General features: G+C 52.0%; 4 protein-coding genes across 5 annotated transcripts in view; 2 read left to right on the forward strand and 2 right to left on the reverse strand.

The window, feature by feature from the left end:
- The first annotated feature begins 27 nt into the window (after positions 1-27).
- On the forward strand, positions 28-6,044 carry TMEM199 (transmembrane protein 199). Its single transcript, XM_011940779.1, has 6 exons — positions 28-295; positions 1,326-1,399; positions 1,725-1,814; positions 2,874-2,916; positions 3,081-3,193; positions 3,502-6,044. The coding sequence occupies exons 1-6, from the start codon at positions 85-87 to the stop codon at positions 3,595-3,597; spliced, it is 627 nt and encodes a 208-aa protein (XP_011796169.1). The 5' UTR covers positions 28-84; the 3' UTR covers positions 3,598-6,044.
- A 613-nt stretch (positions 6,045-6,657) lies between these two features.
- Positions 6,658-7,572, reverse strand: SEBOX (SEBOX homeobox). The gene is made up of 3 exons (XM_011940778.1): positions 7,476-7,572; positions 7,149-7,309; positions 6,658-7,002 (listed from the first exon to the last, which is right to left on the reverse strand). The coding sequence occupies exons 1-3, from the start codon at positions 7,570-7,572 to the stop codon at positions 6,658-6,660; spliced, it is 603 nt and encodes a 200-aa protein (XP_011796168.1).
- A 2,317-nt stretch (positions 7,573-9,889) lies between these two features.
- The window catches only part of VTN (vitronectin), a 6,013-nt gene continuing 1,907 nt past the window's right edge, over positions 9,890-13,995 (reverse strand). The window contains exons 2-9 of one of the 2 annotated variants that reach the window (XM_011940776.1): positions 12,729-12,859; positions 12,516-12,635; positions 12,096-12,440; positions 11,880-12,019; positions 11,463-11,619; positions 11,112-11,264; positions 10,317-10,661; positions 9,890-10,093 (exon numbers count right to left, since the gene is read on the reverse strand). In XM_011940776.1, the coding sequence (XP_011796166.1) occupies positions 9,981-10,093; positions 10,317-10,661; positions 11,112-11,264; positions 11,463-11,619; positions 11,880-12,019; positions 12,096-12,440; positions 12,516-12,635; positions 12,729-12,792 (1,437 nt within the window). In that variant the 5' untranslated portion in view covers positions 12,793-12,859 and the 3' untranslated portion in view covers positions 9,890-9,980. Of the gene's footprint in view, positions 10,094-10,316; positions 10,662-11,111; positions 11,265-11,462; positions 11,620-11,879; positions 12,020-12,095; positions 12,441-12,515; positions 12,636-12,728; positions 13,406-13,995 lie in introns of those variants that run through there. The other variant, XM_011940775.1, reaches the window with a different exon arrangement.
- Positions 12,355-13,995, forward strand: part of SARM1 (sterile alpha and TIR motif containing 1) — a 29,306-nt gene continuing 27,665 nt past the window's right edge. Inside the window, exon 1 of the mRNA XM_011940774.1 lies at positions 12,355-12,380. Within this exon, the coding sequence (XP_011796164.1) occupies positions 12,355-12,380 (26 nt within the window). The remainder of the gene's footprint in view (positions 12,381-13,995) is intronic.

Genomic DNA, 13,995 nt, shown 5'->3' on the forward strand with positions numbered 1-13,995 from the left:
CCCCGAAAGCTGCGGGCCGAGCTTGAGGCCGCGCGGCGGGCGGAAGTCCGGTTGGGGGTCACCTGACTGGAGTGTCGGCTAGATATGGCGTCTTCTTTGCTTGCGGGCGAGCGATTGGTGCGCGCTTTGGGCCCCGGCGGGGAGCTGGAGCCAGAGCAGCTACCCCGAAAGCTGCGGGCCGAGCTTGAGGCCGCGCTGGGAAAGAAGCACACGGGCGGTGATAGCTCCAGTGGCCCCCAACGCTTGGTTTCTTTCCGTCTCATACGGGATCTGCACCATCACCTGAGAGAAAGAGGTGAGCCCCAGTCTCCAGTCCGGGGTCGCCTCCTTGTTTCCAGATCGATTTCCTCCTGAGGTCTTTTCCTATCATTCCCCTTCTTCTACGGAGCACTCATCTATACCAACGAAGAGTCACCCCATAAATCCCAGGGCCACCCACTTTCTTAACTCCCATGGGAATTTCTCGTGGATGACATTTGCTTGTGCAGTTTTTTGCTCTTTTGAGAGCCTCCTCTTCACTTCCAGGCACACGTAGGCCCAATTCACCCTTGAGAAAGTCTAGGTTTTTACTAAATACAAGTATCACAGGTTCTGTCTCTTCCTTTTTCTACACTTTAGGAATCAGCTTAGCATAGTGAGCTTGTAGGAATCCGGATTTCTTTCCACCTCAGAAGCAAGAGTGGTGAAATCTGATACTTTGTTCTGTGTTGTTTTTGATATAAGATGACAGAAGCTGTGTTGAAAGATCTGGCCTGGGAGTAGCATGCGAGTTCTGGTCCTAGCTCTGTCACTAATCCTCTGAAGGAGTCATTTCTCTTCGCTGGGCCTCAGTTCCCTTATATGTAAAGGGAAGGAATAGGGCAAACTAGCACATAAGTTATTTTGCCAGAAGTAGCATAGACTAACCAGAAGTGCAAAGGGTAGACTGCTCAATTATTAGAACTAGAAAGGACCTTAGAAAGAGATTGCCTAGTATTAGTGTCCTCTGAGCATTTAGCATCACTATGAGCTAAACCTATTTAGGGAAGAGCTATTGTGGCCACAGAAATGATCTAACCCAAAGGCACAAGTAAATGGCTTACGTGTTAGTTGTAACACTGGCAGGATAATTGAGAGCTGACAGCTAAAGTCAGCTGCGCAGCACTGGGAGATACCCATATGGAATTATCCAAAATTCTTTTCAATTGAAAATGATCCTGGAAATGGATTAATGTAGAGATGGCCCTGTTTTATTTTGGTAGAAAGAAGGGCTAGACCCCTCTTGATCTTAACCCTTCAACCTTAGCTCTGTGGATCATTGCGTTTGTGAAACCTTTTCTTCTCAGATTCCAAACTATACCTCCATGAGCTCCTAGAAGGCAGTGAAATCTATCTCCCAGAGGTTGTGAAGCCTCCACGGGTACGTAAGAGACACATTTGTGGGAGTGGTTATTGACTGAGTTGGGCTTATCCATGATACACTGAACTTATAAATCAACTTTCAGGCTTGAAAATTTGCTTTTGAAATCTTTGGGATCTGGGGGAACCAGATATTGTCCTCCCCATCAACTGTTTGGAAAATTGAGATTTAAAAAAAAAAAGTTTCAAAGCATTGGAGTTAGAACTAACTAGTATGTGAGTCTCCTGATACCTTTAGCAGTGCTTTTCCCCTGGAACCAGTGATTATGATGTACTTTCTAACAAGCTGGGAATATCATTCTTCTCATTTGATTTTTCTGCTTCAGAACCCAGAGCTAGTTGCCCGGCTGGAGAAGATTAAGATACAGCTGGCCAATGAGGAATATAAGCGGATCACCCGCAACGTCACTTGTCAGGTAAGGGCCTGCTCTTCAGTACATGGACTAGGTAGCCCCTCAGAGTAGGGCCCTGCACTGCAAGAAGGTACGGAGTTTAGAAGAAACATGGACACTTAGTTTCTATACTGTTCAGGGACCATAGGAGCTCTGCATACAAACTCAACGCAATTCCCGTCTCATTCACTGAGACACTGGGCTGAGATGGTGACCAATTTTTAAACATAGTAGAAATGGGAGTGAGTTAGCTGGGCGTGGTGGCTCACGCCTGTAATCCTAGCACTTTGGGAGGCTGAGGTGCGTGGATCACTTGAGGTCAGGCGTTCGCAACCAGCCTGGCCAACATGGTGAAACCCCGTCTTTACTAAAAATACAAAAATTAGCCTGGCGTGGTGGCAGGCACCTGTAATCCCAGCTACTTGGGAGGCTGAGGCAAGAGAATCACTTGAACCCAAGAGGCAGAGGTTGCGGTGAGCCAACACTGCACCATTGCACTCCAGCCTGAGCAACAAGAGCAAGACTCTGTCTCAAAAGAAAAGGGGTGGGGGGTGGAGAATGAGTCTTGGAGGCTTTTTTTCTTTTTCTTTTTTTTTTTTTTTCTTTTTAAGATGGAGTCTTGCTCTGTCCCCCAGGCTGGAGGGCAGTGGCAAGATCTCTGCTCACTGCAGCCTCTGCCTCCGAGGTTTAAGCGAGGTCTCTTTTACTAGAGACCACGTTGGCCAGGCTGGTCTTGAACTCCCAAACTCAGGTGATCCTCCTGCCTCGGCCTCCCAAAGTACTGGGATTACAAGGTGAGCCACTGTGCCCAGCCATTGGAGCCTGTCTTCTGACAGGGCTCCCTACTATTCTATGGCATGCTCCTACCCTGGAACAGGAGAGTGGATGGGTACTGGCAGCCTGTGTCCTCTCTCCAAAATGCTTGCTCTGTGGTCCAGAAAAGAGTCAAAGTGGTTCCAAACAAAAGAATCCCTGGAGAAGGCAGTTAATGTGTTGGTGAATAGAGAGGGCTGAGCCCAGACTGACAATGGATGCTCTCTGAGCTGCTTCTATTCTGAATCATCTGCTTTGTCTTTTTCCCAGGATTCAAGGCATGGTGGGACTCTCAGCGACCTGGGAAAGCAAGGTGAGGTACTAGGAGATCAGGCTTCTAAAGCCTCTTCCTGAGATGGGTCATGACACTCAGGCTTGTTTGACTGGAACCCGGTTGGTGGGGGAGGCAGCCATGAGATAAGAGCGCCTCCTAGAGAATGTTGAACTAAAGGTTCCCTCTCTGGCTCCTCCCCAAAGTGAGATCATTGAAGGCTGTAGTCATCACCATCTTCAATTTCATTGTCACGGTGGTAGCTGCCTTCGTCTGCACTTACCTTGGAAGCCAATATGTCTTCACAGAAATGGCCTCGGTGAGTAGGCACTCGGCAGGGCAGGGTGCCCCAGGTAGGGGTGTTAGTGGGTAAGGGAGGACGTATGTGAAAGTGCCTTGCACAGGTTAGGAATTGAACAGATATTTATGCCATGAACAAGGGGAGCATTAGAGCTTTCCAGCAGTCACGGGAGGTTAGGTAATAAACCCAGGAGAAGCCACATTCTCTTTTCTTCCCCTCCCCCAACTTAGAAGGGGATTGGGGGCTCTCCATCCTCATTTAAGGTGCTCGGGTACAGAGCTGAGTGTTGGCCTGCATCCCTTAAGCCTGGTTCTCCCCATCTCCAGCGGGTGCTAGCTGCATTGATCGTCGCCTCAGTGGTGGGTCTGGCTGAGCTGTATGTCATGGTGCGGGCAGTGGAAGGCGAGCTGGGAGAACTGTAACTGGTGCTTCATCTTCAAGTCTAGAGAAGACTTTGGGGGCTTCAGGCTCCAATTGCCAGTCACCGACTCAGTCAACCCATCAGACTTTTTGTATTCAGCTCCAATTAGTCAGAAGACCAGCCCAGGCCAGCTGCTGTTTCTGTGGGGAGCCCTGTGTTCTGTGAATTTCCAAAGGGAGCATTGGAGGAGATTAAGATAACACATCTTTAAAACGGCAAGAACTGGTCTTGGTCTATCAGTACCTCTTCCTGAATCTGGTACCCATCTGCCTTCTACAGTCCATTCTAGACACTGCTGGGACTAGGGTTTTTCCTTCAGGAGCAGATGGAATCCAGGCCTTCCCAGAAGTAGACGATACTGCCTTGAACTTGTTCATATGTACAAACTGATCACCAGCTTTCTCCAGACATTTTCAATGCAGACCTGTAATTGAGTTCAGAAGCCTCCAAGAAAACAGAAAGGATCCCCTTTCTCCAGTTTGTGCTGGAAGAGGAGCTGATCAGAGACATCAAATAAGAGAAAGATGGGTTGCTGTAAGATGGTAAAACTGGAAGCAAGGCAGCTACCTTTTTGCAAAAGGAAGTGGTATTAGGCCCCTTTTCCAGAAGATAAGACAGACTCATGGAGATCAAATGACCGGCTGTGGTCCTTCCTCTGTTAAATGGAGCCGAAGACAGCTATGTTGTCCTGAAGTCTTGTAATGTTTAACTTTTGAGAACTTAGATAAGTGGTGTGATGATAGGGTCTGTATAACGCACTGTAAAGGGTATCAGGCTTAGTTATTTATCCAGTAAATATTTATTGTATCCAGAGTATTTCTATTTTAACTCCTGTGACAACACAAAGCACAGCGATTTCCATAGTTCTAATAGTTCTAACTGTTCAGGGTCTGCTCCTCATGGTACACTCTTTTTGGTTCACTGTATGTACTCCTGTTCTCTCTTTTTTTTTTTTCCAAAGCACTTTTCTGTTTTAATAAATTATATACTCATTTGCTCAGTGGACACTTCCTCTACAATGTTTGCCAGTTTCTGTTAGTTGGAAGAAGTGTCAGCTGTGAGAAGACAAACTAGGTGGCACTTTGCAGTGTTTCCAGTAACCTGAACTATATAAAATTTGTGTTAGAAAGCTACACTGGGCCGGGTGAGGTGGCTAACACCTGTAATCCTAGCATTGTGGGAGGCTGAGGCGGGTGGATCACTTGAGGTTGGGAGTTCAAGACCAGCATGGCCAACATAGTGAAACCCCATCTTTACTAAAAATACAAAAAAATTAGCCAGGCCTAGTGGTACGTGCCTGTAATCCTAGCACTTTGGGAGACCAAGGTAGGAGGATTGCTTGAGCTCAGGAGTTCAAGACCAGCCTGGGCAACATGGCGAAAGCCAATTCCCATCTCTACAAAAAAATTCAAACATTAGGTGACGTGGTAGCACACGCCTGTAGTCCCAGCTACTCAGGAGGCTAAGGTGGGAGGATCCCTTGAGCCTGGGAGGCAGAGGTTACAGTAAGCTGAGTAAGCCAAGCTCATGCTATTGCACTCTAGCCTGGATGACAGAGTGAGACCTTGTCTCAGTAAAAAAGCAGGGGGCAGGGGGAGGGGAGAACCAAATGCCCTGTCCTCCAGTTCTCAGCATGTAGAAGGGAGCTCTCTCATCTCCTAGCCACTCCTGCCTCAACTATGCCATGCTTTCTCTAATGCACTCTGGGTCCAGGGACTGCTTGGCAGGAGGTGGGAAGAACAAAAAGTTTGGGGCCTTCCCAGTTTCTTAGGGCCTGTCTGGAGAGGAAACTAGGATTTACTGAGTTTTTACAATGTGTCACATACCATGTAAAGCCCTTTACCTACATTACTTCTTATACCTCAAACAGAGAGCAAACAAGTATCCCTATTTTTTAGTCACATAGAGTTCCAGAGTTACCATGGTTACATAGCAGAGTCAGGATTTGAATCCAGTGCAGACCACAGATACCATGGTTTTCTCTCCGAAGCAGAGCAGCTCCGGAGGTGGAGGTAACTGGAATGTCCTAGACTCAGTGGGACCAGGAGCAGGGGCTGCCAGCAGAGGCGCTCATCTCCCCCAGGGTCTTGTCAGTCAGAGCCTTAAACCCTTCAATTAACTATCCCTCTAATCCCAGCAGAAGCCTGGGTAATACCTCCCACCAAGAATCTGTGTGGAACCTGGCCCCATTTTGGGATTAGGTGATGGAGATAAATTTCCATGGCAAACGGCCCTCGTCCCCGTTCATTTGCAGAGCACAACAATCCAGATTAAGGTACAGAGTTTGGGTTTTATTTGGAGATTAGTTGGTATTACAGATGACGGTGATACCAAAACCCAATGCTGCTGCACCTGCCTCATCCCATATCTGTCAGGTTGTCTCTACGGCCCCACGTCAGAGGGCAGCCAGTCTGATCTTTGTGAAAATTAAATCAACATAAGCCCCAACTTCCTGTCTTTGCTTCATTACTTTAATGCCACTCCCTCTTCACATCCATAGTTCTGATTAATTTGTCCAGGTGGTCGACGGTCAGGAGAGGTGGCCCTGACCCATAAAGAAGGTGACTCCAGCAGTCTAGATGAGGAGCAGCATTCTCTCCTACCTCACTTAGCAGTTAGCAAGGTAATGGCCTGGAGAGACCTCAGGAGACAGGAGTCTGCCCCTTTGGAGGGAGGAGGTCATCAGCTGGTGAGAACTGGGGACCAGGACTGGCAAGAGTGGAGGAAAACATGGCCCTCATCTCATCCTTCTGAAGGTACCTCCTGCCACAACCATGAGCATATGCCCCAAAGGGGTCAGGTGTGGGGTGGCAGGAGCTAGGCCCCAGTCTGCACAGGACCTGCATCTAGGCTGGCCTGGAGGCCAGTGGAAGGGAGGGATGCCTGAGCTAAATTCCTTTCCGATAGGGAACTCCTTTGCATAAAAGGTGGGGCCGGGGGATCCACTTCTGATATGTTCAGTCCCAGGAGGGGCAGGGTGGGCTACAGGAGTCAGAGGAGGGGTCTTGCAAGTTCTGGACCAAGACTAGGCGTGGTCCAGATTGGTGACAATGGCCGAGGCTTAGATGAGGTCAGACAGGCTGCCTAGTGAAGTCTGGGGAGTAGCTGGCTCTAAGAAAGGGTGGACCTCTGAAGCCCCAGCTGGTCCCTGTGGGGCTACAGCTTTAGTCCCTTCCCAGCCCTGCCCTGGACCTAAGCCAGGAGCTGGACAGGAGGTGTATTGACACACTGAGGTACACTGAGGTGTGCCGCTGGAGGGTAGAGATTGGCCTGGTATTTGGGGATCCCAGGACTGCTGGAAGGTGTCTGGAAGAGAACAGGAGCTCTGGGGGGACTCAGGCCCGGGGCTTAGACTTCTTGACTTCCTGTTCTTGATTCTTTTGGTCTGGCGGTTCTGGAACCACACCTGCTAGGGAAGAAGAAGGGGTCTATTCTGGCCCCAGCATCCCCTCCACCCAGGGACAGGGGAAACAACCTGAAGACAGGCTACCCAGCGAAGAGGCTGTGGGCCAAGCCCAGATGATGGCTGTGTGAGAAGGGGTCGCAGCTCACCTGTATCTTGGCCTCAGGAAGGCGAGTGACCTGGGCCAGGTGCTCATGGGTGCTGATGTCGGGGTAGGGCCATGCTGCAAACGCCCTCTCCAGCTCCAGCAGCTGCCCTTTGCTGAAGGTGGTCCGCTTTCTCTGGTGGGAACCCAACCCACTGCCACCGTCTGCGGGCCACGGTGGGGGTCCAGCCGGGACTTGCTGAAAGAGCCTCCACTCAGCCTCAAAGCCCTCAATCAACCCTGAAGTGCCTACTCCCAACCCTCTTCAACCGTCCCTCATCCCACTGTGCCCTGCGTCCTCACCCTGCCCACACTTCCCCCATCAGATCACATGCTGAGGATGCATCCACAGGGCTGGCCATGGAGCTGGCAAAGGGTAAGGTGCCAGAGGGCCATGCCAGGGCTGTGCCCACACCAGACGCCTCCATTTGGGTTTTATCCTGCTAAGGGTGGCTGGCCCCACCCCCAGGAGGGGAGAGGTTTAGAGTCCAGCTCAAGCAAAGCAGACAAGTCTCGGTGGGGAACACTGGAGGCTGGGTTGGGCTTATGAGGGTATGGGTGGGGCAAATTGTGTACCCCTGCCCCTCCAGGGCCTCACAAAGGAAGCTGGACCCAGCATCCCTCCTCAAACCTCAAACTCTGGCAGTCTGTACCTGAAATCCTATACTTCATGAAAATCCTCCCAGGGGTCCTTCCAGGAAGCCAAAGAAAACCATCTCTCCAGTGCTCCCAGGCACTGGCTGCCCCTTCTGGAGCCGTTAGTGCTCTGAACCTGGCTGCCTTCAGGGGAGAGGGGGTGGAGACCTCTCCTACAACTGGGGACTGGGCTGGTGAAGTGGGACAGGATGAGAAGGATGGTAAGGTGACAACAGGATGAATGGGAGCCAGCTGCTGTCAGCAGGACTGGGGAACAGATGTCGTTACCAGGTTGCCCTCAGGTCTGCTTTAGAACTTTGCCTGCATCTAACCCTTTCTGTCTCTGGCCCCTCAAGAGCCAGATAGACTTCCTGGGGTTCGGAACCTGGAACCAGAGGAGGTTCCACAGGTGCAGTTGAGGGGTTCTAAGAAAGATGATAAAGATGTTTATGTGTATAGTATTCTCTTCCTTGGGCATATTCTGAACCACTTTTCCTTAAATTTTTAAAAGTTTGTTTCTTTTTTTTTTTCCAAGATGGAGTCTTGCTTTGTCACCCAGCCTGGAGTGCAGTGGCGTGATCTTGGCTCACTGCAACCTCCACCTCCTGGGTTCAAGCAGTTCTCCTGCCTCTTCCTCCAGAGTAGCTGGGATTACAGGCGCCCGCCACCACACCTGGCTAATGTTTTTGTATTTTTAGTAGAGATGCGGTTTCACCATGTTGGCCAGGCTGGTCTTGAACTCCTAACTTCATGATCCACCCACCTTGGCTTCCCAAAGTGCTGGGATTACAGGCATGAGCCACCGTGCCTGGCCTAAATTTTATTTTTCTCACTCTGTTGCCCAGGCTGGAGTACAGTGGTATGATTTCTGCTCACTGCAGCCTCAACCTCGGAGGCTCAAGCAATCATCCCACCTCAGCCTCCTAAGTAGCTGGGACTACAGGCACACACCACCCATAAGTTGCCCAGCTAACTTATTTATTTATTTTATTTTATTTTATTTGAGACGGAGTCTTGCTCTGTGGCCGAGGCTGGAGTGCAGTGGCCGGATCTCAGCTCACTGCAAGCTCCGCCTCCCGGGTTCACGCCATTCTCCTGCCTCAGCCTCCCGAGTAGCTGGGACGACAGGCGCCCGTCACCTTGCCCGGCTAGTTTTTTTGTATTTTTTTAGTAGAGATGGGGTTTCACTGTGCTAACCAAGATGGTCTCGATCTCCTGACCTCGTGATCCGCTCGTCTCGGCCTCCCAAAGTGCTGGGATTACAGGCTTGAGCCACCGCGCCCAGCATTTATTTTTTGTAGAGATGGTGTCTTGCTATATTGCCTAGGCTGGTCTCCAACTTCTGGGTTCCAGCAATCCTCCCACCTTGGCTTCCCAAAGTGCTCGAATCACAGGCATGAGCCACCATGCCCAGCCAAAAATTCCCTCCTTTTTTTGTTTTGTTCTGTTTTTAGAGACAGTCTCACTCTATTGCCCAGGTTGGAGTGCAGTGGTACAATAATAGCTCACTGCAGCCTCAAACTCCTGGGCTCCTGGGCCACTTTTCCACAAGAACTGTGTGCTTTTGAATTTCCTTTCAGTTTCTCCCCTTCACCATCTCTCCTGGTCTTGCTGCTCCCCATCCTAGACCCTAGACAGAGACCTCAAGAAAGGCTCACTTTAGGGGTGGGTTTGGGGAAGCACAGTGACTGGTTCCCCAAGTGCTCAGGAGCCGGAGCTACTATGATTTCAGATCAGGATGGACAAAAAGCTGAGCCAGAACCCCACCACCTCTTGCCCCTTCTCTCTCCTCCAAGACCCTAGTCAACTCCAAGGGGCAAAGCAAGCCTCACCCAGGGAGGCTGGCCTGGTAACTCTGTCACCATCAGAGGGGTTCAAGTACCTGCTTAGCTGCTGGTGGGTTGCTGGGGGTTGCTTAGCTCAAGAGGAAGGGTGGCTCTCAGGAGGCCTTCCCCAGTCCCAAACTTCGGTTCACAGAGAGGCCCTGAGCCCAACATGGGTTGAACACAGCGAGGCCCTTCTCTGTCCCCTTCACCAACCCATTCTGACAGCACAGCTTCCTCTCCTTTACCCAGCAGGGATATGTCCACCCCAGTCAGGACAGTAGTCTTAAACTCAGGGCTAAGTGACCTTTATTGGGCTGGGGGAAGGAGATTGGAGGAGGGAGCTACAGCGGGCCCAGCCTTATGGGCTCTGCCTCCTACAGATGGCCAGGAGCTGGGCAGCCCAGCCAGTACTGGGCGATGGAGCGTGGGTAGGGAGGGTCCACAGCGTCCACTCGCCGTGTGCGAAGGTTGACTCGGTAGTACTTGTCTGGAAGAGAGGAAAACAGAGGGTGCGTGAGGCCCAGCCTGGCCCTGCCCACTCTTCCCTTAAGAAAGTCTCAGAAGGGAAAGTGAACCTCCACGATGCAGCTAAGGACTTCTGGCCTGGCTTTCCGTGGTCACTACCTGCGGGCTGTATTCAGCCTTTATGGACCAGGGACAGCAAGGAAAACCCAAGCTAGACCAGCTTCAGGGGTGGCAAGGGCTCCTACCTCCAGAGAAGAAGAAGACACTCTGGATGGGTTCACAGGTGGCAGGCACAAGCCAGTCCATCCTGTAGTCATCATAGTTGTTGGCTCCCAAGTTACTCTCCTCACTGGAGAACAAGGACAGCCACATGGCGCGGGATGGCCGGCGGGAGTTCTGGTTGCGGCCACGGCTGTGGCCTCGGCGTGAACGGTAGCCTTTGCGGTTGCGACGCCTAAACTTTTGCTTCTTGGCCAAGGAGGGGCGGGGTGCCATGCCTGAGACGTAGATGCGGCCAGCCATGGCTGCGTCTACTTGCTCTGGCACACCATGCCAGTCCTGGCTGATGAACTGGGGCTGTCTCGTACCAGCTGTGGCAGGGAAGGGGTGAATGAGAGGTCTTGGGGGTCCGAATCTTGCCCCCTCCAGCAGGGTCATTAGAGTTCATCTGCTGCACCTTGCCCAAAGACACACAGCAGCGAATGGCAGAGCCAGGCCTTTGATTCTCAGTCCAATGCCCTTCCCTCTCTGCTCCCTCCACCATATCACTGGTGTCTAGACCCCAGACCTCCTAAACTCCTCAGCCATATCCCCTCCCTCTGCTGGCTGTGCCCTCAGCTGTGCTAGGCAAAGTCCAAGGTGTGGGGTCATACAGAGCCAAGCTTCCCCCAAAAGGTCAACAGAAGCAAAGTCTGGCCTGAGCAAATAGACTTTGATCGATAGCTCCACAACCACAGCCCCCTCCAGCCAACCTGGCTCTACCACTACCCAGGGGTTTCAGCCCTTTTGAGGGAGAAGAAAGACTTGCTCTCTCTCCATACCAGAGGTTCTGCCCCAGAAAAGAAGCTCGAAGATGTCCTCCCAGCTGTCCCGCTGCATCATGGCAAAGTGCTCAAACACAGCCGACAGGGAGCTGCCTTCACACTCCTCCTGACTGGGCTGGTGCTGGAACTGGTACTCCCAGTACTGTTTCCCTGGGGAGCAGGGTGGTGGGCATTAGGAGGGCTGGGCCAGAGCAAGACTGGAGATCCCAGAGGCTGTTGAAGTTAGTTCTCCCAGCATGAGGTGGGGGTAGGGGGTGGGCACATACTGAGGCCTGTCCCCAGTGAAATGTGAAAGGAATCCAAGACTGCTCCACTGCCTGCTCAGTCTCCCACCCACCCCCTGAGTACCCTTGAAGAAGTAGACCCGCTCCCGGCCACTGTAGCTATGGGCAGGGAGGGCCAAGGCTGCGTCCACATTGTCTGGGATGCCATCGAAGCCATCAGAGATATTTCGGGGGTAATCAGGGTCCAGGACACCATCCTCAAAGCGCCAGTATTGACTACCCTAAGAGGTGGGGAAAGTGAAAAGGGGTATGGAGGCCGCTGGCTGGGCACAGAGGCAGAGTCTCTTGCCCTAAGGCAGCCGTTCCCAGGTCCAGGTTCACTGCCCAGGACCTGGAGTCTTGGGGCTGCCCTGTGCTCAAAGAGCCCCCACCAGGTCCTGCAGCACCCTGGGTCCAGCCTCCCTGTCCACCCTCTCCCTGGGAGCAATAGCTCTCAAACCCTCCCTAGATGCTTTCTATCCTGGCCCACCGCCGCTGGCACCTTGAAGAGGTAGGTCTTCCCCTGACAGTTGATGCGGGTGAAGGCGGCATCAATGGGGCCCTCGATGCCCCAGACATCTCGGATGAGCTTGGGGTACCCAGGCCTCACTGCCTTTTCATCCAGTTCATAGCAGTACTGCCCTAGAGTGGAGGAGTTGGTGTGAGAGCAGGGACGCTCCTGGCAGACCCCCATCCCCAATACCTGCCCTGGATTCACCTCGGAAGGCAAAGAGGGAACCGTTCTTGAGGTCGGTGAAGGCGTCGAAGGGTTTCCCACTGCATAGCTCCTCCTCTGCTGGGAGCTCAGGGGTCTCTGGATGAAGGGTCTCGGGCCTTGAGTCCATCCCCTCAGGCTTAGAGGTGCCCACCTCAGGTGCAGGGGATTCTTCCTCAGGGTTCAGAACAGTTGCCTGCTCAGGATTCCCTTCGCGCTGGGCCTGGAGGTCAGGGCTCAGGGAGGAGCCCTCTGGCTGTTCATGGATGGTGGCATTGTTCTTCTCCTCACCATCATCATAGACCACATACTCATCCTCTGGCATAGTGAACACATCCCCACGAGTCACTGCAGAGAGTGGATGGTAGTGAGTCTGCAGCTGCAAGGGGCACCCCAGCCCACCCACCTGGGCTCTGAACACACCTTGGGGCTTGCACTCAGCCATATAGTCTGTGCAGCAGCTCTGGTAGTAAGAGCAGAGCTCATCACACTGGCACTTCTTGTCAGCGTTGAAGCCCTCAGTGCAGCGGCCCTTGCATGACTCTTTGAGGAAGGGGTGTCAGTCAGTGCCGCCAAGCCCGGGCCACCCTCGCCCTCCCGACATTGACCCAGATGGCCACCAACACCCCCCTGTACCTTGGTCAGCCACAGCAACCCATGCCAGCAGGGCCAGCATGAGAAGGGGTCTTAAGGATGCCATGGCAGGACTTCTAGCTCAGTGCCTGGCAAGCTGGGCTCTGATCTCCCTGAAGTCTCCGTTCTGATGCCTGAGGAAGAGAGGGAGAGGCAGAGACAGGGAGGGAGGGGACTGAAGAAGAGGAACTGCCTTTTCTGCTGCTCTGTTTGCTCAACCTCCAGCCCATCGCCTCTGCCCCCTCCAGCGGCTGCTGCAGCAAAGGTCACATTCCTGGAACACTGGACCTGGGAGAGCTGGGAGATAAGACCTTTGCCAAGCTCAGAATCATTAGGTCATCAGAAGGGGAATTAGCACCGCGGATCTGGAGGGCAGAAGGAAGGCTCATTGGGCAATAGCTTTATCTCTCTGAGTCTTAGTTCAGTTTCAGTAAAATGGGATTAACAAAGCCTTGCCTCATGGGGTGTTGGGAGATTACATGAACTGGAACAGACAAAAGGCCCAGTAGCTGAAGCAGTCACAAATTCCTTCTCCAAACATGGCTATTGATCCATGATTGTTTGATCAGACACATCCCTGGCTGGGTGCTCATTCGCCATTGTTTATTTAGGGCAGGAAAAGGGGAGTGGGAGGAGAGTTTGTAAGCACTCTGGGGAATTTTCTTTTTTAGCATAAAAGAACAAAGTTTCATTTCTGGGTTCTTGTCTTGAGTGCATCAATCTCCCCAGGCTGGAAATTTGGGTAAATATCAACCCACTGAACTAGATTTGATTTCTGAGTCTTTTCTGAGCAGGCCACTCCCTGTTCCCAGCCTCAGTCTTCCCATCTGTAGAGTGGGCTTGTTCAACACACTTTTAGACTCTCAAGAGAAATATCCCTCTACCTGGAAAATGCCCACTGGCATGAAACACCTGATTTTGTGCCCAATTTCAGGTGTCCACAGAGCTTCTGAAATCCTCCCATCACCTGAAAAAAAGTGATCCTGAGATTTTAGCTGATTTTTCTGTTCTGTAATCAGAGGGGACTGTGATTTTGGCCAATCTCTTCCTCATGGGCTTCAGTGGAGTCAGCTGTGGAATGGAACACCGATTCCCACCCCCAGAGGCATGTTGTGAGGTTTCGCTGAGAAACAGGCATAAAAGGGCCTTAAGAGTTATGATGATTGGCCGGACGCGGTGGCTCAAGCCTGTAATCCCAGCACTTTGGGAGGCCGAGACGGGCGGATCACGAGGTCAGGAGGTCGAGACCATCCTGGCTAACACGGTGAAA

Source organism: Colobus angolensis, unplaced genomic scaffold (assembly GCF_000951035.1).
Source record: "Colobus angolensis palliatus isolate OR3802 unplaced genomic scaffold, Cang.pa_1.0 Scaffold193, whole genome shotgun sequence".
Taxonomy (NCBI): Eukaryota; Metazoa; Chordata; class Mammalia; order Primates; family Cercopithecidae; genus Colobus; species Colobus angolensis.